At 49.1% G+C, this 22,390-nt stretch overlaps 9 protein-coding genes across 9 annotated transcripts; 4 read left to right on the top strand and 5 right to left on the bottom strand.

The window, feature by feature from the left end:
- The first annotated feature begins 1,347 nt into the window (after positions 1-1,347).
- On the top strand, positions 1,348-2,149 carry PHATRDRAFT_49651 (predicted protein). The gene has a single exon (XM_002184404.1). It carries the CDS (start codon positions 1,395-1,397, stop codon positions 2,142-2,144), a length of 750 nt encoding a protein of 249 aa, XP_002184440.1. The 5' UTR covers positions 1,348-1,394; the 3' UTR covers positions 2,145-2,149.
- A 937-nt stretch (positions 2,150-3,086) lies between these two features.
- Positions 3,087-5,412, bottom strand: PHATRDRAFT_40404 (predicted protein; the record flags this gene model as incomplete). The annotated part of the gene is made up of 4 exons (XM_002184306.1): positions 3,087-3,561; positions 3,726-4,414; positions 4,586-4,816; positions 4,969-5,412. The coding sequence occupies 4 exons, from the start codon at positions 5,410-5,412 to the stop codon at positions 3,087-3,089; spliced, it is 1,839 nt and encodes a 612-aa protein (XP_002184342.1).
- Positions 5,413-5,969: 557 nt separating this feature from the next.
- PHATRDRAFT_49650 (predicted protein) lies at positions 5,970-6,821 on the top strand. The gene has a single exon (XM_002184403.1). The coding sequence runs from the start codon at positions 5,999-6,001 to the stop codon at positions 6,503-6,505; it is 507 nt and encodes a 168-aa protein (XP_002184439.1). The 5' UTR covers positions 5,970-5,998; the 3' UTR covers positions 6,506-6,821.
- Positions 6,822-6,955: 134 nt separating this feature from the next.
- Positions 6,956-9,039, bottom strand: PK6 (kinase pyruvate kinase). Its single transcript, XM_002184305.1, has 3 exons — positions 8,579-9,039; positions 7,731-8,468; positions 6,956-7,654 (listed from the first exon to the last, which is right to left on the bottom strand). Exons 1-3 carry the CDS (start codon positions 8,903-8,905, stop codon positions 7,049-7,051), a joined length of 1,671 nt encoding a protein of 556 aa, XP_002184341.1. The 5' UTR covers positions 8,906-9,039; the 3' UTR covers positions 6,956-7,048.
- A 933-nt stretch (positions 9,040-9,972) lies between these two features.
- PHATRDRAFT_49648 (predicted protein) lies at positions 9,973-11,291 on the top strand. Its single transcript, XM_002184402.1, has one exon. It carries the CDS (start codon positions 10,267-10,269, stop codon positions 11,215-11,217), a length of 951 nt encoding a protein of 316 aa, XP_002184438.1. The 5' UTR covers positions 9,973-10,266; the 3' UTR covers positions 11,218-11,291.
- Positions 11,292-11,305: 14 nt separating this feature from the next.
- Positions 11,306-13,351, bottom strand: PHATRDRAFT_49647 (predicted protein; the record flags this gene model as incomplete). The annotated part of the gene is made up of 1 exon (XM_002184304.1): positions 11,306-13,351. The coding sequence occupies exon 1, from the start codon at positions 13,223-13,225 to the stop codon at positions 11,306-11,308; it is 1,920 nt and encodes a 639-aa protein (XP_002184340.1). The 5' UTR covers positions 13,226-13,351.
- Positions 13,352-13,644: 293 nt separating this feature from the next.
- On the bottom strand, positions 13,645-15,061 carry PHATRDRAFT_49646 (predicted protein; the record flags this gene model as incomplete). Its single annotated transcript, XM_002184303.1, has 1 exon — positions 13,645-15,061. One exon carries the CDS (start codon positions 15,059-15,061, stop codon positions 13,751-13,753), a length of 1,311 nt encoding a protein of 436 aa, XP_002184339.1. The 3' UTR covers positions 13,645-13,750.
- Positions 15,062-15,691: 630 nt separating this feature from the next.
- Positions 15,692-17,358, bottom strand: PHATRDRAFT_23371 (predicted protein; the record flags this gene model as incomplete). Its single annotated transcript, XM_002184302.1, has 3 exons — positions 17,081-17,358; positions 16,869-16,953; positions 15,692-16,790 (listed from the first exon to the last, which is right to left on the bottom strand). Exons 1-3 carry the CDS (start codon positions 17,175-17,177, stop codon positions 15,692-15,694), a joined length of 1,281 nt encoding a protein of 426 aa, XP_002184338.1. The 5' UTR covers positions 17,178-17,358.
- A 169-nt stretch (positions 17,359-17,527) lies between these two features.
- PHATRDRAFT_49644 (predicted protein) lies at positions 17,528-19,152 on the top strand (the record flags this gene model as incomplete). The annotated part of the gene is made up of 1 exon (XM_002184401.1): positions 17,528-19,152. Exon 1 carries the CDS (start codon positions 17,602-17,604, stop codon positions 19,150-19,152), a length of 1,551 nt encoding a protein of 516 aa, XP_002184437.1. The 5' UTR covers positions 17,528-17,601.
- Between the last annotated feature and the right edge of the window lie 3,238 nt (positions 19,153-22,390).

Raw genomic sequence — 22,390 nt, 5'->3', positions numbered from 1 at the left:
GTTCGGTGCGTACGCAAACCCCCACGGCCTGGCTGGATGGATGGATGACACTCGTAGTAGTAGTTGGTGAATGTTGGGTGCTCTGGCACTAATTATACTATACCGTACCGGAGCTGTACCCTTGGACCGCCCATGCTCACCCACTCACTGCTTTGGTGTTCTTTGTTTTTTTCAGCCGCACCCGTTTGGGTCTTTTTGTTACCGCTCGAAGCTGTTTTGGAACCGAGTGAGTGCACCCACAATGGCCTCGGCCTGGAACAACCACGACGACCCCTACCCCGAGATGGGTGTATGTCGTTGCCACCGTGTCGCCGGAACACTTGTGTCTCACCCGTTCGTCCTTGCGTCGTCTTTTTCTGTGGCAATGTCGGTATCTCCATTCGTTGCTCCTGTTTGCCATTTTTGGTTAGTCAAGGGTGTTACCAACTTTTTGGAAAAGTAAGTGTCAACCACGCACACTCCGTTGGTCCGTCTAGTTCGTGTACCACTGCTATGCAAACGTCTCACGCGTCACGTTACCTTGTTTGTGGCCTACACCACACACACACATATGTATCTCGACTCTTACAATTCAAGAGTCATCACTTGGCCAAGACTCATGGGACAGGCCGTCATGGATGGACGAACGGATTTCCCTAGTCCTTTGGATTGACCGTACATGTAGGAGTCTCTGGTCTACCGCACACACACACACACACATACCTTGCGTGCATCTCGCTGTCGACAAACATACCTTGTGGGCCGTGGTGCCGAAATTAAACTGTGGGGTTCGGTACGACTAGCGCGGCAGTGTGGGGGTCGACCAATTTCATCCCCTCCACACGCTTGTTTCTCAGTGTTTTTGGTAGATTGAAAGGTAACCTTTTAAAATACTTTGTTACTGCCAAAACGTGTGTCGTGGCTCTTTCTTTATGGCTCACGACAACCACGGTTTCACGTTCCGTCGAGAGGGTATCTCGTACACATTTACTTGCTCGTAGTCTTCCACACCACTATTTCGTGGGGCGCAAACTTTCTGGTTGACGGAGAACGCAATGACTCTTGTCCAAACGAAGGTAGCTTTGAGACGGTGATTGTTAGATGATGGCATGTATAAGGAGAGCTTTGCCAACCAATGGGCTAGCTAGGCCAACCCCGCTTAACACGTGATGGCAATCTCCCAATGCTAGCCAAAGCCGGGATGTACCGTTTCGGAAAACGCCATTGAACGTGGAATTTTGATTGTTTTCAGCCCTCCCCCTGTTAACAGACGACACGCATGTTTCGCTTTCTAGCCAGTTCGTCAATTTTGTCACCAGGCGAGATCCATCGGAACGGCTCACCGTCAGTTGGCCCCTCAAAAACCCTCTTTAATCTTTGGAGTCGTTCGTATGAGAGTGCGTTGAAGAAAGTCAATGTGGTGCAGAGTCGTCAGCGTACTCTTATTTGTTCCTTGGGCTAAGGGAGCATGGAGTTTCGACCGTGTTGCGTTGACAACCGAGTCCTCCCCCCGCTACACAATCCCGGAGCGAGCACTCCCAGCGGTAGCTTTGCCACACGAAAACATTTCCACAACAGTGACTCGTCGACGGGCTCTTGTGCTGGGAACATGTTTTGGGGGAACGACGTTTCTCGTCTCTCCACACGCATCGTTGGCATACGTTCCCGACCCGGATAAGCTGCGCGAATCGCTGTACTTGCTGAGTCGAGTCCAGGAAGCCACCGTCCAGCAAGAACGCTTGGCCTCCAACGGGAAACTCCAGGAGGATCTGAAATCTAAGATGAAACTGTCGCTACGGCTCGTGGAGAAGTCGTACCGGATACTGGATCAGATCAACTACGCATCTCAATTTGTAGAACCATCCGAGGAAGTCGTGACGGCCACGGTTGCAGGGTACGCAGCGGCCGAGGCTTTGCAAAGCGCCATTGATTTCGTCCAGAACGATTTGACCCGAGGACCCGTGACCGCTGACCAACGGGACCTTCTGATAGAGGCCATGAGAAGCACCCGCCACGAAATCTCTACTTTTTTGTTTTTTATGCCGCCCGACACGCTTGCCGAGGCGCGGTTGCGGGTGGAACGTGAAAACGTGGACAATCGCGACGAATTTGACGGCTCTGACGACGCCGGCATATACAATCCGGTTCGACTACCGTGGAAGTAGCGTGTCGGAGCGGATCAATCAATAACGGAACGTGTCGGTGTTTTGAGACTTTGTTGTGAGTTTCACCCTAACGTGAAGCTTTGCCATCGCTTGCTCCGTAGGTATTGCCGGTAAATCTCACACATTTTTGTTCAATGATTCATGGCCGATAGACACATACTTTCTCTGTCGCTATATGGGACTGATTTCAATACCAAGGGGTTTCATGGCCGCTTCAATGCTTTGAAAAGTTGCATGTGCGTCAGGATGATCACTCTCCCTATCTCTTTGAAGAATGCGCGTAAGACAACGGGCTACATACCCAATGTTCATGTTGTTAAGAGAATATTCCCATGCTCCGGGGTGTGAGCCTACTGACTTAAGATTCCATTGTGGCATAAGCTTACCGATAGTCTTTGATATCAACAGTGGGATGCATGATAAAAGAAATGTACTGCTTTTCCACTATTGGAGCAAACAAGAGGAAACAACCTGCAAGGCACAATCGCTTGCAAACCTCTTGGTGGCTTGACGTGTGCTTTTGAACAAAGTCTTGGCTTCCTCCTGCTGACGGTTCACCGTACGGAGCGCATCACTCAAGAATATGCTTGAAAGGGCAATCTGCCCATTGAAACTTTCGGGTAATGAACAACACATCAGATGTGACAAAAAGTGATCTGATCACTGTTAGTTGAGATACAACTCGGTCCCAATCTTTATCGCTATGCTACATGAAATTAGCAAACTTTCGTTTTTGGCTAGCTTCTTTTTTTCTCATTGATCGCAGCTTACAGTTAGCGAACTTCCTGTAATATTTACTCGGATTGGTGAGATGAAAGGACTCCATGGTATGGCTGTGCGTGCTCTATTCCAGTAGATTTTGGAGATTGTTGGTAATATTTGAGCTATTCTTTTATTCCGCGTTTAGACTACAAAGTGGAATAATCAGGGCAGATCAGTTTCCTAGGCATTGGCGGCTGTATTGGCGGCTGTATTCCTCGATCTATCGTTGAATTTGACTGCCGCCTCCAAGACCTCATTGTATATGTCTTGACCGCAAATCAACGAGACCGCCGGGTCCGCTTTTTGACGCTCTAAGGTCCTACAAACAGCTTTCTGGTTGCAGAACTCGCGCACACAAGGCCCTGTCTTATTCCAAGGAGACAGCTTGAGCTTTGGCAGAATGCCCAAAACATTGAAGACTACCTCCGCTGCCAGTTGCTCAAAAATATATTTCACAGTCAACCAGCCTGCTTCAATGTCAAGCATGAGGGCATGTTTGCCGCCGCTGCCATCTTCAAAGAAGAGGTAGGTGGCCTTCCGGAGATCACTCTGGGTACACACAGAATTGTGACAGGCAGGACAGACCAACTTCTTGGGTGCCGGTAATTTCGTTTGTTCCTTGTGCTCCACGACAGTCTCTGCCGATTGCTTAGGACTGACAAAAACTGCGTCCGGGCGGCTGGAGGGTCTTGTACAATGGGATTGGTGTCGAAATTGATCTCATCAGGATCAACAGAGGCAGCTAGGGTGACCTTGGGCTTGGTTGAGCGCAGGTTGGACCGTTGCTGGTCAAGGTGTCCCTTGACCATAGGGACTGACTGTGGGGGGTGCCGTTTTACCTGTGCAGAGGTGATGTCCGGAAAGGTTGTGAGACGGCCTTCGTCAATGGCATTGCACCACGTCGAAAGTTGTGGCAAGAATAAGGACGCATGAACGAAGGCAATGCGGTCGGAAAGGGCCCCTGAGTGGTCTCCGAGGTGATTCGCAAAATTTTTGTCGTTCAAAGGCGCATGCAATTCAGTGGCGGGCAGATTTGGCGTTACAGGGGAGTCTAGGGTCCACAATCGGGTGCAAGGAGAACGGCCGCCGCGGAGAACGACAGTGTTATTGAGCTCAATGCTGACAGCGTCAGATGTGAATGTGGCAGTACATCTGTGGTCAAAAAGTTGGCCAATGGAAATGAGGGATCCATTTGAGAGACCAGGAAAGATATGGGCGGTACAAGCTGCCGGAGGAAGCAAGGGAATGTTGAGTTCAGTGATGTGACTTGAAGTGATTCTGCAACCATCAGGGAGGACCACGTTGATGCCGGGGACTGTTGGTTGGCAGTGTATGTGAGCAATGTTGGTGCTCAAAAAATGCCCGGTACAGCCAGTGTCTGCAGTGGCGTCGGGAGGAAAAAATGGCGGGGAGGAAGCTAACGGAGGAGTGTTTGGTGCAACTGAAGACTTATTTTTGTTATGATAAGTATTCAGCGGCACACTCAACAGTTTGGCCGTCCCTCTTTCCTATTTGGGCACCAGAGGCGTGTATTGATAGGTCTTGGTCGACCCGCCTTTTTTGTTGTGCAAGGTAGCTCCGGTTTTGTGCCCCGTGGCCTGTTTTTCATATGTTGCACTAGTGTGCTTTGTGTTGTGAACAATGCTGTGTGTCCAGCAATACAATTTGCCCTTGGTGACAGTACTCTGGTTTGTGGTGTGATAACCAGCAGAGCTGCTGGTGGCGGTGAGGGCAAGATCTTTGTTGGCCTTCTGGAAATGTTTTTTGAAATTTGCCAAAGTTTTATTGGCTTCATCTTTATAATGCCAGTCGCGAGAAGCAAGATCAAAGAGCCCGGTTTTTTCGATGATCTGGTAGCCAATGCGAGTGATGATGCATTTGTCCATGACTTGGCCAGACGCAATGATAAACTGATTACCTTTTCAAGCTGCTGGAAAAGTTGCTGGATAGGCGTTGGTGGATGCCAGGCGGCTTTCATGCGTTTGTTGTTAGCGATGAGATCCAAAGCCTGAATTTTACCGAAAGTTTCCCAGAGATGAGAGAGGATTTTGAGGGGAGAGACTTTGTTAAAGCCTTGTGTAGGATGACCGAGAGATTTGATGTATTCAATGGGAATGGCTTCAAGGAGTTGGTTGCGAAACGCTTTAATGGCATTGTGGCAAAGGTCAAAAAGCTTTTGACGTTTGTTGTTCTGATGGTTAGCTTCGACAATTTGAGGAGCTGTGGTGTTGGCAGCGTGAACTGGATCGAAAGGCGGTTGCACAGGAGGAATGCATGGAACGCCGTTGGTCATTTCAAGGTACTCGGTTTCGGAAATTACGAGAAAAAGGTGACCGTGTTGGCCGTCTCCAAGAGTGGAGGAAAGGGTCTCCGCATTGTTGTTGATTTCATGCTGAAGCTGATGGAGCAACAAGTAATTGGGTTTGGTTGTCGCGGTAGCAACCGGTGTGAGTTTGCTGTGAGGAAACAAGTCAATGAGGTCTTTGGGAGTAGACTTGGTGGTCATGATGAAGAAAGCAATTGGATCATTCGGATGTGGTTTTGTTGGCCTTGCAGGTTAGACTGGAACTTGTTTGGCAGACAACAGAGGAGAGGACAAGATATTGTCGTGTGCGATAGGTGATATTGTGGGGAAATTGGAAAATTGACGTTCTTATTAGTTCTATTGATGAGCTCTACAAACGCAAGAACGCAAATGATGGAAATCGATGAACTAATAAGATTTATGACTAGTTTGAGAATCGTGATTGAGTTTGTATGATGCAGCTGAATCGCCAATGCCTGTTTCATATGGTGATGACTTGTTTGAAATGTAAACGGGAAGACTAGAACGTTCGTAGGACGTTAAAGCTCTGTATGTAACCGTGATAGGTTCTTTGGTACTATCAATCTTGTCACAACGGATTGGGAGAATGTCAGTCTTGTCACAAAGGATTGGGAAAGATTTAGTAGGCCCAATGGAATTATCAACACCAAATCAGGAATATCCTCTTTTTCTAGTAATTAGGACTATTCGGCAACGTCTTTTGTAACGATCGAACATCAGCAGCAAAGAAATTCACCGTCAGTAACGCAACATCGCTCCTAACGATATGCCGCCTGCTATTGAAGAAAACTCGAGCGATGATGAATGGGCTACCGAAGAACTCGTAATTCCTGCTCATCTGAAAAGCAACGCGGAAGAAGGCGAAGAACACTCACAGTCAATTGACATTCAATCCGATGTCGACGAAACAGAAGAATGGAAGGCCGCGTCAATCCATGCCAACAGAGAAAAGCCAATCGAAGCATCTGAAAAGAATAAAGTTCCTGGCGAGCCGATGGTTATTGCCGATTTAACCATGCTCAGCAATTGTGGAATCCACTCCAAGTTTGACCATCATTCTGTCAACGACTCAGAAGCGTCATCGAAACTGCGTAAGCAGATAGAGCAAAATTATAGGGAATACTCTCTTCGGCAAGAGTACTTGGCAAACGGTTCAATTGTTCCTTGTGGATCTAGCGTTTGGCGATCAGCACTGGTTGAGCTACGACAAGATCGACCAGGCCACTATTTTGCTCCCATTTTTCCTCCGAAAAGAGACGAGGAACGACCTTAGTGAGACCTTGTTCGCGATTCTCAAGCTCAACGTATTTTGCGATATCCTCACGTATTGGTCGCTGCCAGTTGCAAGATATGACGTCACATTCGAAATCGCATGCTTTGCTTTGATTAGATATCGCAAATGCGCACAAATCCGAAAGCATTCGATGTTGCCTGTCGCAGTCAATGAAACAGAAACATAGCCTCTTGCTGGTCTACCCTCGCTGTTTCGGCGGTCGAGTACGCGTCTTGAATCCATAGTTGATAAAGCTGTTATTTCTTTAGATGGGCAAAACGATTCGCCCTTTAGTAGTGTCAAAGCAAGCCAAGTCAAGAAATGCATTTACTTTAAACCATGCAACAGCATCAAACACAGACACACCATTTACACCCTATACGCATCTACTGTGCTTGTGCACATCTAATCAATTTTGGGCACAACGATGGGCACAATCACAACGCTAATGGTCGTGTCACTTTTATCCATTGCCATTTTACTACATCTTTATTGCAAAGCATCCTATAAGCATTCTACTCTTCCTGCGCACTCGCAATCGATTTAAGACACAATTGCAATTTTCATGGTCGCGGTGGTTCCATCCATTGATACCACGACTACTTCATCGCCGGACTGTAGCAACCCCATATCCTTGGCTTCCTGGACCGCCTGTTCTGGACGCTTGCAATCATTGCCATCAGTAAGAGTCGAGTCGACGATAGGATGAATGCCACGATACACTTGCAACTGTCGGGCTAACTTGGGCGTGGGACAGAAGGCAAAAATGGGCACTCGTGGACGGTATGCCGAGACGAGTGGAGGAAGCGAACCGTGCTGGGTCAGTACCAAAATGGCCGCACAGTCTCGTTCCACGGAAGCGGTTACGGCCGCCTTAGCAACCGCGGAATCGGCGGTTTTGGGTCCCACAAACGCCGGTCTATGATACGAATGACCCAGCGCACCCGACGTAGTGTAACGCTCCGCAGCCAGAATGATTTCGTTCATGGTTCTAACCGCCTCGGTTGGGAACTTTCCTTTCGCGGTTTCTCCCGAAAGCATCACACAGTCAGCCCCATCGTAGATGGCGTTCGTGACATCACTAACCTCGGCCCGAGTTGGACGCGGGCTCTTGGCCATACTTTCCAACATTTGTGTGGCCACGATGACCTAACGCACAGCAATACAGTGTTAGCTTACCTCGACCACTCGCAAACCATAAAGATTTGATGTCTAACAAACATACCGGTTTGCCCACTGCATTGCAGGCTGCTACCATTTCCTTCTGAGCATTGGTCACCTGGGTCAAAGGGATTTCGACTCCAAGGTCCCCGCGGGCAACCATGATTCCGTCTGACGCGGCCAAAATAGCGTCAAAATGCTGCAAAGCTCCCGCCGTTTCAATTTTGCTGATAATAAGCGGCAAGGGATGCGAATCGTCCCAACCCAACTCTTGGGCACATTGCTGAATGTAGCCCCGAATTTCGTTGACCCCTTCCGCAGTTTGCACGAACGAAGCGGCTACGTAATCAATGTCCATGGTCATGCCATACTTGATATCCTGTTTGTCCTTGTCGCTCATAGCCGGCAAATCTGAGGTGTCGGCAAGTGGGAGATTGACCCCAGCCCGTGAGCGCAATTCGCCCGCATTGTCCACCACACAAGAAACGGTCGCGGCTTCCACGTTGACGCTCTGGACAGTTAACGTAATCGCACCGTCGTCCAAGAGAACCTTCATTGAGGGATGCAAGCAGCGGTGCAATCCTGGATAATCAATGTATAACGCTTGCTCGGTACTACCGGATTGTTGCTGGCGCGAAGCGTCGTTGAATAGTTCAATCCTCTGACCTTGTTGAAGCGTGACAGTTGCATGCCCGGACTCATCGTGTGCCAACTTCCCGGATCGAATCTCCGGTCCCTTGGTGTCGAGCAAGAGGGCCCGTACATCTTGCATTTCCAATGTACCCGGCGGCTGGAGGGCTTTCTGTTTCAACGACAACACTCAAGGTGGGTGAGCCACGGTTACATCCGGTACCTACGTTTACCGGTGCAATCCAGTAAGTGACTGATACTGATTTTATCTCGGAAACGTACCTGTGCCAGTGCGAGATTGGTAATGCGGAGTTCGACTTCTTCTTTCGTGGCGTGGGAAAAGTTCAGTCGCATGATGCGCATCCCGGCGTCCGTGACGAGCCGGAGCGGTTCCTCTTGTTCCGACGTTGGTCCAATGGTCGCGACAATCTTGGAAAGCTGCAGATTACCCCGATTGTGGACATCTTGCGAACGATCAGCCGGATCGGGCAAGTAAAAGGTCGTCTGCGCCAAGGACCGGACTTGCGACGCACCCCCGCGTGCGACCGAACAAGGTACCGGTGTGCGAATCGCCCGGGTCGATAGGGAAAGAACGGCTCGACGGAACATTATATCTGTTTTGCGTTCAAACTGCAAAGCGGCGCTTTTACTGCTCTCTTGGACTGGCTGGACGTAAGAATGCTTCCTCGGTAGTCTTGATTCGTTTGGTCCGGATCAGGTCCCAATCTTCGTCGTCGGAGTCAACAGAACGCAAATTTGACTGTCAAAAAATTCGTGGTGTGGGCGATGTTTTGGAATAGTGGCGCTAACCTTAGTATATGAAGGTTTGGACGGATGCCGTCTGTCGGGCCACCGTGAATATCTTGCCCGCCTCTCTTTGTTAGAGCCCTCGTGTACGCATTGCTATGTTCAAATTTTCATCCCGTACTTTCTCCCAGGCATAACTGTAAAGACTGTAGTTAACTAGCAGTGTATCAAAGCCCGTCTTAAAGTGAGAACTGGTGCAATTCCTGAATGGAAATTGGCGTTTGCGCGAACAACATCTTTGATGTAAAGTGATCAATTTCATCTCCATTCGTTCTCCACGTGCTTTTTCCTCACGGTGTAATTAACTGTAAAGAAGCCATTGCGACCCTAACATTGGCAATGAAAAAGTCACAGTCCCGTCGCTGCGCCGCATATGAAATCAGCTAACCTCTACACGGAACGTGAATAGCTCGGTTTGGCCACTGTAGATTAAATGAGGATTGACCCAGACAAGTACTTGGTGCCTTGTAACCTCGGTATGGCCTTGCAAGAATCTCTATCCCAACGCAAACGCGATATACCGGGAAAAGGGGGATGTGCCCATGATGGCAAGTATTGATTAATGTTGATTGAGATAGTGAATGTGATCCAAAAGGCGTATCGTAGAAAGTCCTTAATATATGTAGGTGCTCGTTGCATATGGATTTTCTCGTTTGTATCCCAAGCTTTGATGATGTTGACGTTTCACACGAACCTTGAAATGTAGGGAGTCAAAATATACTAAAATAGTCGCTCGAACGTTCGCCGCAGATACCATTTCCTGTAAAATAAATTGAAGTGGTTACACAATCAGGCCAGTTTACAGTTAACAGTATGAATATATATAAATGCGAATAAAGTTGACACTTCCTATAAATACATTGGCTTCATTCCGTTCCCGAATTCGTAGCTCACGCAGCCGCACATCAACATGAGTCGATCCGTTTGGCTCTACGATCTGCCTTGTCATCGTGCTTGATCGCTTATAAAACTTGGTAGTCGATAGCCTCACTGGTTCTCCCCTATTGCGCTCATCAAGGAAGTTAATCAGCAGGTTTGCCGGATCGAGCGTTTGTTTTTTGCACCTTCACTGTCGGTCCAATCGACGTTGCAAAAGGTCATTCTCAGGCAATCTGATCTTACCATTAGACTTCTCTGGTTTGTCCGGTAGAATTGATCAGGAAATGAAGCGAAGCTTGTATGTCCGGCTCTTTCTAGCTGCCTGTCAAGCTGCATTGCTCCCGGCTTTTGCAATCGCTAGCATAAACTCGACAACTCTGACAGGCTTGACATATCCGAAGGGAACAGGTCAAATCCGATTCCACTTTGACACGGACATCATCGACAATGCCTGTGAGACGGTGATTCTGCTGGGCGTCGGAACGGCAATGCGCGTTTCAGATTACGACAAGCTTGGAGCAGAAGCCGTTCGTGAGACCTCCACTGTTTTCATTATGACCGATCATGCTCCTAACAACTTGGTCAAACAAAGCAAACCGGAACAGTACGCCGGTCTAGCTGATCTGATTGCCCAGCAGCTGAGTACCTGGATCACAGTGTGTCGGAAGCCACCGAAAAACGGCTATATCGTGGGCGGACATTCTGCGAGTGGCCAGTCAGCCATCCAAGGCCTGGCCTTGATTCAGAACTTCAAACCAGCAGGATACTTGGGGTTGGATCCATTCGCTGTTCCTCAAACGAATTTGGAGGCTTACCAGAACTTGCCTGCGACCATGAACTGGGGTTTCCAGACAACCACCTGTGCCGTGACTGCTGCACAGGCGGGAAAGCTCGCCTACGAAGTAAGCAACGTAAACTCTCGTGTCTTTTTCCGAATTAGAAATGGCGGCGACTTCTGGCCCTTTACTTCTTCCGTGACGCACTGTGCGTTCACTGATTCGGGTTGTCCTGGCTGCGGCATGCTATCCAGAGAAACAAACACACGTCCCGTGCGGAATACGGTAGGCCAAGCTACACAAGCATTTGTGAAGGCCGTTGCCAAAGGACGTGTGTTGCAAAGTGACTTTCTTGGCATCTCCACCGAACTGGACTTTGATCTTTTTGTCAATCAACAGCCCGTGGATTCGGATGAAGTTTTGCTGAGAAGAGACCCCATGATCCCTGCTCTAGTGTAAAGCGATACGAAAAATCTTACTTACGAAAAGCACAGAACAAAGGATAATATACCTTAATTGAAATTTATTTGGCTATTGTTCCCTTTCCCTACAATCCCGACATGCTTTCCATAAAATCATTTTCGGCTTGCTTCCATTCGTCTTGCCGCGACGGATCTTCACTGGCGGCTTGATTACCACGTTGCAAAAGTGCGTGTACGGCTTGGATTCGGCAGGTCGTCGACAGGGCGGCGGGGTTGTGCGTTTGTGCCGCTTTAATACTGGGCAGAATACTGCCCGACAAAGGCAGGGCGGGGACGGTTTGTACGACCCGTGCCAACGCGGCAAAGAGACGATCGTCCGTCTCGTCCGGTTTGCTTTCGTACAAGATTGTCAAAGTGACGGGCAACAATGCAAACACGGCCTTGCTGGGTAGCAAGGCTTGCTCCAGCACTCGCGAGAGCAACACCCGTCCCTTGGTCAGTTTGAGCAAAAGCTGCAAGGACTTGGGGTCCGCTTCGTAGGCTTCGTTGTGCGTAATACCGAGACACTTCATGAGCTTGATCAAATGCGGCTGCAACGATGGTGGTACACCACCGGGAGTGGCGGCTTTCCAAATTTCCACTACTTGCATAAAGGCCAGGTGTGCCTGATCGCAATAAATACGGGCCTTCCACAGCGCCGCGCGAGCCTTGTGTTCCATATTTTCCTTACCGGCTTCCTCCTCGTCGGTCTTGACGGGTTGCGCGATCAATGCACGCGGACGCGCTACATTGGTCTTGGCCACGTGCCCCAGAACGTGCTGCTTCTTGGACCATTCGCTGGTTTTTTCCTGACGGTCTTGGGATTTGCCGTCCACGGGGTCGGCTTTGGAAGGCGTTTGGACGTTGGTACCGGCACCTCCGCGGCGCAAGAGGTACTGTATGTCGTAGTCCGATTCCGCGACACCGGCGGCGAGAACGGGGCGTAAAATACCGTGTACGACGTACGAGATATCTCTCGCGCTCATGTACTTGCTCGAGAGTTGAGCGGCGGGAATGGGTGGTGCCTGGGGGTGCGGATTACAGTACAGCACGGGGGCGGTCGCCGTCGGATGCATCCCGGGACGGACCAGGGTTGGCGGCGGCGGCGGAGTTTGCCAGGCTGGACCCGACTGCGGCAAGGGAACGGCAATCGGGACCTGCACGGGAGGTCCAAAAGGCGGCGTTGGACTTGCCATGAGCGGGACTTGCTGATGAGACGTTCCCGGAGGCATCATGGGCGACACGGGTCCCGCTTGTTCCGACCGTTGCAAGTTCTTGGTCACAATCGGCGTCGGCATGGCGGACGGCGGCGGTGTGGGTGTAATGGAAATGGAGTTCTGCGGCGTGACGGGTCCGGGCCGTTCCATTCGGGCAAAACTGATACTGTTGTGCGGCGTGGAGGGCGGGGCCCGCGCCGGAATCGGTGGCCGTGCGGTCGACGCTTCCGTTAGACGGGTAGCAGCTTCCTGCAGCATGCGCTGGTTGTTGTCCGATGCTAGTCCCGGAGGACGCACAATACTGGCGGTTTCGGTAACGTTGTACTCTTCGGCTTGACTGAAATCCAAGCCGGGGGGCGGCCCCGCTGCCGATGGGGGTTGTTCCTTCTGTCGCTGTTGTTTGCGTGCCGAGTCGGCCTGTAAAAAGTCGGCTTCCAACGCGGAAGCCGTGAACTTTTCTAGAGACAAGCTCCACGCGTCCTGCGCAGGATTCGTCGTGGGTGAGGAGGATTGCGTGGAAGGCAACGATGACGATCCCCAGGCCGCGGTTGTCGCGAGGGTTTTCTGTTGTTGCGTGACGACCAAACCCGCGGCGGTTGTAGTGACGGGGCCCGTTTCGGGTACCATCGGTAAGAAAGAAGGAGTGTCATCCAAATTGGCGAGTTCTTGTTCCAACTGCTCGAGACTCAACCAACCCGCATCGTCGCCGCCTTCGTCGACTTGCAAATCCGCCAGCAAATCACGCATCAACGAACCGCCCAAACTGGCAAACAAGTCTTCGTCCGCCATTCTTCGGCTTTCGTACCGTACGTGCAGACACTCTCTCGTTGATAGCTAGAAGACTCGGTGCAAGCAGAAACGTAACTGGAAACAATCCTTTAGAAAGAAGAAGAAGTAGTTTCGATCGAGTCGGCGATTGCTGGAGTGATGCATCAACAAACGGTAGGAGGTACCACGGCAACGTGCTGTCGGCAACGGTTCGGCCTCGGCCTAGCTAGACGTACACCATCGCGGCAAAACACTCGGTGGAGCATCGTTCGGGAGCGCAGCCGAAAACTCGGGAGTCCCGAGTCACTCCAACACACGCACACACACGGAGCACGTACAGACGATACGGCAATGGTCTCATTTTTGTCGCGAGCAACAGTTTGGAAATCCTACTAGCTTGCATTCCAGTTAGTTGGTTAGTTGATTGATTGGTTGCTTTACTGATGTGAATCTGACATGATCATGAAAAGGGTTTTACAGTTACATTAACTTGAACGAGGTCAACCTGCTACACTACCTCGCTCGATCAACGATCGCGGCCCATCCTTACTTGACGTCCACGTCGTCGTCGTCGTCCTTCACAGCGATTGCGTTCCGCATTTCCCACAGGTCCCTGGCACCGAATCCCATGCCGACGGCGCCGCCCGACTGCCCGTGCCGTAACGGTTCGATGACCCGACAGTACGGACACACAATGACTTCCGCCTGTTGCATGCAATACAAGGCAGCCGTACACGATACACAATCGTGTGTAAGCAAGGTGTCACGTTGGACAGCCTGCAAGGTCTCGGCCGTTGTACGCAAGGGCAGGAACAGACCCGGGGCAATCTCCATCAGAGTGCTCTGCGGCCCGGGCTTACGACAGGAATAGGCCCGGGACGATGTCCGTGAAGCACGACTGTTACTGTCGGGGCCGCTCGACAAACTGCTACTCCCTTCCGAGTGCACGGAGGCGCTGTGGACCGACGTCGAACCCCCCGCGGCGGTCCATCCGAAATCGACGTTCAACGGCACCCCATCATCGTGAAGGGTTTCCGAAAAGTTTACAAAAATATCTTTCTGTTCGCGACGTCGAGAATTCTGCAAGTTCTGCTGCGAATGAGATCGCGTAGTGGACGGGCGTCGTGGTGGTGGCGTAACGAGACGTGGCTGTGGTGCTCGGAACGAGCGGGCTTTTTGCGTCCGCGCCAAACCCGAACGAAAACGACCCGATCGAGGACGGGTCAGCGGGGCGTCGGGATGGCGAGCTGCGCTTTTCTGACGCGGTGGTACTCTCAGAATGGATCCCAACACTGGATCCGTTGCTTGTGGTTTTGTAGAGTTGGTGGGAATACTACTGGACACCACACCACGACCGTGTGGGGAATGCTGCTGATCGGCGGCTTGATTACGGAAACTTCCAAAAACTTGGTGAGCGTCTCGTGACAGCTCCATGGTAGAAAGAAGGAGGGCCCGGCTATTCTCCTGCTTTACTGTTGGAGTTGCCAGTACGGATGCGGGTGCCATCGCTTGTTGTGGGAGCGATCCACTGGTAGAACCAGCGGTGGTGTCTTCGTTTGCCAGAGAATGAGGTGGATAGTGGAGAAGATCTCGGGCGGAACGTCGGAACCATTTGAAGAGTCCTGGACGTTTGCTCTCTTTGCTAGCTTTCTTCGAAACGTCCGTAATGCGAAAGGTGTTGGCGAGTGGATTGTCCTCGAACATAGTTATATCGGGATCATATCTGTGCAGCTGCGAGAAGGAACCCACGCGCTGCTCTTCGAGACGGCCAGACCGGGACGGCTTCTTGCTCGCCGATCTAGTCATGGACAGGAGGCGACGGGAGCGTTGGTTTGCGAAAGACGGTTCCGTGTTCATTGTCCCTGAAATTAGTCGATGTATGGGTTGCAATGGTAGTACACAGTCAATTGGATTGGTATTGTGATACACACATCACAGAAGAAACTATCCAGCAACTCACTGGGTGTTATCGGAGAGATTTCATTGGACGACTGTTTCCCATGAAAACGGTAAAATGACCCCGGGTAAGATCAAAATTGTAAGTAGATTTTGTCCAATTAACGTGGTAGTTTTGTCTGATTCGGTCTTGGTTTCTGCAATCGAGACGAAAACATAATTACGACAAGAGTCGTCAGCCTTACAGTGAAATTGAAACCTGCCATCCTCGCTACTACGTGAGATTGACATTGGTAGCCATTACGCCAATAGCTAGATGGACTTTCGCGAAGCTGAGAAGGAACAAGTAGCGTGCATCGCATCAAGCGTCCATCATTCTACACACTTCCACTCATTCGTGTCAACGTGTGATTGGAAGCGTCTTTGAACTTGCAAAAGCTGACTGTGACTAACTGTAACATTGAAATTTACTCGCATAATTGTCTGAAAATCACACGGCTCCGGCCGGGAGGCTTCGGTGCCGCCAACAGCTGAAGCGTGCACAATTTAAAAACAGTGCGACAACAACTAACAGAGAGCATTAAGCTTCATTTATTTCTTCTTACTTGTTGTAACATTGTGCATAAAGACCACAATATCACCGTCGTTCATCACGTAGCTCTTTCCCTCCTGCCTATACTTACCGGCTTCCTTGATCTTTGCCATACTAGGCTGTCCCGCGTGCAAAGCTTTAAAATCGTCAAACGCGCAGACCTCGGCCTTGATAAATCCACGTTCAAAGTCCGTATGAATGACACCCGCCGCCTGGGGAGCTAATGTACCCTTCATAATAGTCCATGCCCGCACTTCCTTGGGTCCCGCTGTATAGAAACTTTGCAAACACAGTGCGCTGCGCCCGGCACGGATCAGACGTGGGATCATACTTTTGACTTCGGCCTGTGGTCCCTTTAGACCAGCCGCCTTGGCTTCTTCCGTGCACTGGTCCAAAAACACCTTTTGTTTTTCGGGATCGTCCTTGAGATCGAACAAAACCTGTTCAAAGTCGCAACTTACGGGCAAAATCTGACCACCACCATGCTCCTTCACCCAGGCATTGATTTTTGGCAACCACTTTGATCCTTTGCGAATGTAGTTCTTCTGAGAAAGATTGACCACGTAAATTTGAGGCTTGGTCGTGATAAGTCCCCAATCCCGAATGATTTCCACTTCTGCGGCCGTAAAGTCTTCGTGCGTCTGAATGGGAGTATTCTCTGCGATGAGTTTCTCGCACTTCGCGTAAGCCTCTTTGAAGGTATCACTCAAGGTCGGTTCGGCAGCCTTCGCCATACCCTTGGCTTTGCGAACTGTTTCCTTTTCAAGCTGTAGAACCTTGACGAGGCTTTCGCGATCTTTCGCGCAGAGTTCGCCCTGGATGGTTTCCAAATCGCGAATGGGATCGACTGAGTCGTCCACGTGGATGACTTCGTCACTGTCAAACGCACGCACGAGATGATAAATTCCATCCACAGCCGCAATGTGGGACAGAAATGCGTTTCCGAGCCCAGCGCCTTCCGAGGCTCCCTTGATGAGGCCGGCAATGTCCGTTACTTTGAGGACGGCCGGAACAACCGACGGCGGCTTCCAACAATCCGCAATGTATTTGAAACTCTTGTCCGGAACGATACACTGGACCACGTTGGGATCAATTGTGCTTTAAGTGCAGGCGTAACTTTGGGGATAAGTGGTGATGATATAAATACAAAGGCCTTTTGACCGTTCCGCAACGTACCAGAAAGGATAATTTGCGGCTTCCGCATGCATAGCACCAGCCAAAAGATTTGTCAGGGAAGATTTTCCGACATTGGGAAGTCCGACTGTCAAAAAAGGGAAACAACTTTGAGTAAGATGATAGTCATTCTTATTGTCTCGGAAAACAGGGGTAGCTCGGCTATTTCAATCGGCAAAAGAAAAGCTCCGGTGTCCCAATTTGCAACTACCTACCAAATCCCATTGTCAAGGTATTCTTAACACGACCAAAGCGAGCCGCACGCATGTTAGGGTCTTCGCCGTCATCCTTCTTCTTGCTTTTAGGAGGCATTTTGCTAACAGCTTTGAGATAATAAGACACACAAGGCGTATATGGAAAGACCGCTACTTCTCCGCGAGATGCAGATAAGCAATGGGATCCACGCGGGGAAGCGTAGGAGAAATGTTGGATTTTCGCTTCACAAACGAGGACGGACGTACGGTAGAAAAGTCAGGTTTTGAGTCAAAAATTCACTCTAGCTTTTTACAATGGAATGTAATGTAAATCATGTGAAGAAGGATAGGGCACAGGATATTTTCAAGATGTTGAATTATAAATATGACGTTTCAAGCAATGAATTTCACACGACGAATCGTTTTTGCGTCTGGTCTCTGCCATCAGACTCTCGCACATTAGTACACTGTCAGTATCCCGAAACCTCAAGCCAAGGATTGACGACAAAACGTTCGATTGTTTTGCTGCCAGGGAAACCGGGATGATGGTTTCAGGATCGACCTTTCTATCAATATTTGTTGCATTTGCTGCGAAAGATTGTTTCGGCAGCAACCACTGTCGTTCTCCGGCTTTATGGAGTGTCGATGCGTTCATCACATCGAATCGCATGGTCCCACTAAATTCCCAACCCGCAGCCAAGTCCATGCTCAAGGAACTTTACTTAGCTTCAAGAAAGCTAGAGTCTTCCGACACACCTCTAGATGATTTAAACATAGCAATTATTGGGGCAGGACCTTCCGGCTTACTGCTGGCGCACAAGGTTGCTAGATTGGGAGCCAAGGTAAAAATTTTCGAAGCCCGCTCTCGTCCTCAACCCGACAGCCTAGAGCAAGGTCGAGCATACGCTCTGGGGGTGGGCATACGGGGGCGTACGGCCATCCAAGCCGTTGACGACGGTCTCTGGAACGTTGTGGAACAAGCCGGTTTTGGAAGTCAACGATTTCAACTTCATGCCGGGCCACTAAAAATGACTTTGCGTGACGAACAAGACAATGTGCAGAAGTCTGTTCTTCTGTACCAGACCGATTTGTGTCGAGTTTTGGCCGAAGAACTGGAATCTTGCTACAATGAGACGCATGTTACGTTGGCTTACAGCAGCAACGTAGTTGGCGTAGACTTAGACACCAAACAAGTAAAGATTCGTGGACTTGATTCCATAGAAAAGGAGACACATTTTGACCTGATTGTTGGATGTGACGGAGTAAACTCCATTGTACGTCAAGAGCTTGTCGACTTCTGTCCTGCTTTCAAGTCAGCCCGCACCGCGCTCCCTGGTGTTTTCAAAGTGGTACAACTCTCTGCCATGCCGCCTGCTTTGGATCCCACAGCAGTTGCTTTGATATTACCAAAAGCTGGTGGAGTAACAGCCTTTGTAGAGCCGACAATCAACAACACGTGCTGCATTCTTTTTGCTGGACGAAATGAAACAGACCCCCTCCTTATTTCCAAAGATGAAACAGAGCTATTCGAAACCATGCAATCCCGCTTTCCGATTTTAAAAGGCGCCAACTTCAAGTCTGTAGCAATTCAAATGGCTGCAATCGAAAAACCATCCCAGGCGTCGAGTATTGTTTGCAATATGTATCACTTCAATGGTACAGTAGCCTTGCTTGGGGATGCTGCACATGCTACAGGAGGTGTTTCTGGACAAGGAGTGAACTCGGCTCTGTGCGATTCTGTTGCCTTGGGTGAAAGTCTGCGAGACAATTTTGAGCATTGGAACAAGGAGCAGTCCTTGCAAAATGCGCTTTTGGACTATTCTCGAAAGCAAGTTCCAGAAGGCAGGGCTTTGTATGATCTGTCCTTTGGGCCAACCCCACAAGGAGTTCTCCAGCGCGTAAAATTAATGTTGAAGAATGCACTTGATTTTATTTTTCAAGGACGTTTCGGTATTGGCGACGTTCCGTTGCAAACACTCCTAACAACATCAACCAGATCATTTGCAGATATCCGCCGCGACAGAGAGGCGATCTACTGCGAGCCGTTTCCGACTCAAGAAGAGTGGAACAACAAGCTCATTGGTAAACAATGAAATAAATGCCGAGAGTTCTTCGCTGGTATGAACAGCAAAGCTCTTCTATGTATGAAATACGAAAAAGTAGATGCAATCGAGATCCGCTATCTTCATGTCAAAAAGAGTTTCCGACGGTCCAAACCGGGATTCGAACCCGGGACCTCCTGCACCCAAAGCAGGAATCATGCCTCTAGACCACTATCATGACAAAGCGGAACATTTTGTAAGATGCTGCAACACCCGGACATTTGCGCTCTAGCTAGCTTCACTCACTTTGGACACCAACCAGTAGTGCAATCGAAATCCTTGAATTTGAAAGGAAAATTATAGTATTTATATAGTTTTCAAAATATAAATTCACATTAACGTGATGTAGATCAACTTGAAGATTGGATAAAACTCTCGTTTGGCTTACATTTTTGACCGTAAAAGACATATTTCCGAGGTTTATCAAACATATACTGTAATCCCAACAGGATCATACCAAAGAGAGAGAGGAAGCAATTGATCTGTAAAGGATTCTATTGAAAAATATAGAGTACTCAAAGGACAATGAATAATGGAAAGCTATGGATAGATATGTTCCAATGGATTGATCTTTCTTTTGTCGGAGAAGCCATTGCTTTCGGTAAACGTGTTAATTTTACGGAAAGTATCGATTGGATCGTCATCTTTGTAAGGCAGAGGGGCAACGTCAGAACGAGATTGACGTACCTTGCACACCTCGAAAAAGTCTGTCATCGGGAACGGAATCAAAGAGCAGGAAGTATATGATGTACTTAGGAATCGACATCTAATCGAAGGCACGGTTCACTTACCAACCACAATAGTAGTGCAACTCCGAGGTCAAACGGGGAAACTCGAAAATTGACAAACATGTGTAGTCCACCGAAATGGCTCTCTCCGAATATGTGTTGGAGTCGTTATTTACGATCAAAATATTTTACAATTAGCTACCGGAATATTTCTGCAGGTTTCCAGTTGTCGGGTTGAAACACGTTCGTACTTTTATTGACCAAAGAAGAAAACAGGATGACGTACGACTGACGCCGAGTACGACAGAAGAATCTAAAAATCTTCCGAAATTGGCATATATACTCCATCCAGTTTGAACGTTTCGAGGGATTACTAAATGCAGGCAATAAGAGATTGGCTTCGATTTGGATTGTAGTCCCGACTTATATTATATATACGATAAGAGCCCGAATTGTTTTTCCCGACTGCTTTGCATCTGCTTCAACATCGCTGACAATTATGAAACAGCGTCTATCTGGTTAGAACGTTCGGTCCAGGCTCCTGAAGAAGCGTTTTCGGGCGATCAAGAAAGAGCTTCGACAAGCTTCCTTGACATAGTCAGCGGAAGCATTCGATCCGAGACACTTTCGCAATCTCTCACGAAATGACTGCGTTCCGAAAGCAGAGCCGTTTCGATAAATGCTTGGAGAATTCTTGCATTTTTACGGGAGTGTGAGACAAGATGACTTTCGGAACCACGAGGCGCAGGTAGACTATTTATTGTAAACGCGTATTAGTTTTCTGGGTGGAGTTCGAGAGCGTAAAATTGACGCCCAAGGTGGTAATAATCAATATACATTTCGTGGTTTTGAGAGTGAGAATATCATATTGGTTGTCCTTTCCGAATTATCAGTATTTATACCCTGTATCACTTTTGGATGACCTACAAGAGGTGGGTCACAGGGTACAATTGTCTGGTAGATTGGACAGAAAAGGCTGACAATAGTCTTTTAATAAGAAATATACGCATGCCAAGCGTTCCCCCAGGACTGCGAACACATTCCAAAATTTTTGTTTAAGACCTTCGATTGACGCGTGCCCTGTTCTTGCAATAATATACAGAGAGTTGAATGTCGTCTCGTGATTTTATATATGTTCAGCATTCGATGGTCTATATTCTTTGTTTGATTTCACTGTTTTGCAGGATGATTCCTTATGGAAATTGGTCGTCAAGAAAACGATGACCGACCTTAATTCAGAATCAGGTCGGTTGAAGCGTCTAAATACATGTCGCTCCTGTTGCTTGGATCAAAAGAAAGTTGAATATATCGACGAAGTTCCCTATTTATTGGACTTTTTAAAAATTCCCATGCATTTAACGTTGTAAATTCGAAGTATCTAATATGATTCTATTTATACAACTTTTGTCGAAGGCTGTTTCTGAATTCTGCAGATATTTCGGATATTTACCGTCGACACGAGCCCATCTTCCAAACAAGGTTGCGCCACGGCGCCATACTTTTTCTCGAGCGCAAATCAACCCGTGTACCGACTGGTTTTGCCTAAACCGAGCAATCAGAATCCGATCCGCAGAATTGTAGGCGTTCACAGTCAGTAGTAGGGATTGATCCAAAACTCTGATCCCTGGGGAACAGCTTCCAACGCTCAAAGACACGTTTGATCCCGTAGCCTTCGTTTCGAGACGCAGAATCACTGTCGGCGAAACCTTTGTCCCGTTTTACGAAAACGTACGATCCTCTTCGTTTGTTCGATTGTACGTTGGGTGCCATATCCCGTGTATTCCAAAAGCTCGAACGATTTTGTCGCACCCGTATTGATGATAATGAGTACGTACGCTTTGCTGCTATGCCTGCATCAGTAAGGAAGAGCGCTTGAGATTGTTCTCGGTGTTGCCCATGAGAACAGCCGCAACGCCAACACAGCTTTTGTTCTCCTAATCTGTTAATACGTGTTCCGTTGAATGAAGAACTGATCGGCGGTGACTTTTTATGACTCACACATTGCGTGTGTTTCTCGTTTTGATGCACAGATATTATGAAACGATCGGATGAAGCTCTCAACGATGGCAACGCCTTTTATCGCAGTCTTGGATCGCAAAGCGCCCCGTCGGCGGCGACCCATTCTCCGTCCGAAAACGCACGGCTCTCGGACCTCATAAGCCGCGGGTACGGGCAGCAAGAGCGCGCGTCCATGGGGGGCCTCACGTCACCGTCGCTCAGCGGACCTTCCGAGCTGCAGCTCTTCCTGGCACAACAACAGCAACAGCGATCCAATCCGTCGGCCGATATTCAAGCGGCACTCCTGCAACAGCGCCTCCTCTCCTCGCGCCCGCCGGATGGTCTAGGCCGTTTGGGACTACGGGACAACGACGCGGCATTAGCTTTGTTTCAACAACGGCAACGGGAAGAAGATTTGGTTGCCTCGCAAATGCTGGCACAGCAAAGGCACGTTGACGAAATTTTGTCGCGGGCTGGACAATGCTCCAATAATGCTACCTTTT

The sequence above is a fragment of the Phaeodactylum tricornutum genome, chromosome 23 (assembly GCF_000150955.2).
Source record: "Phaeodactylum tricornutum CCAP 1055/1 chromosome 23, whole genome shotgun sequence".
In the NCBI taxonomy this organism is placed as follows: domain Eukaryota; phylum Bacillariophyta; class Bacillariophyceae; order Surirellales; family Neidiaceae; genus Phaeodactylum; species Phaeodactylum tricornutum.
This window is presented reverse-complemented; position numbering and strand designations above follow the sequence as displayed.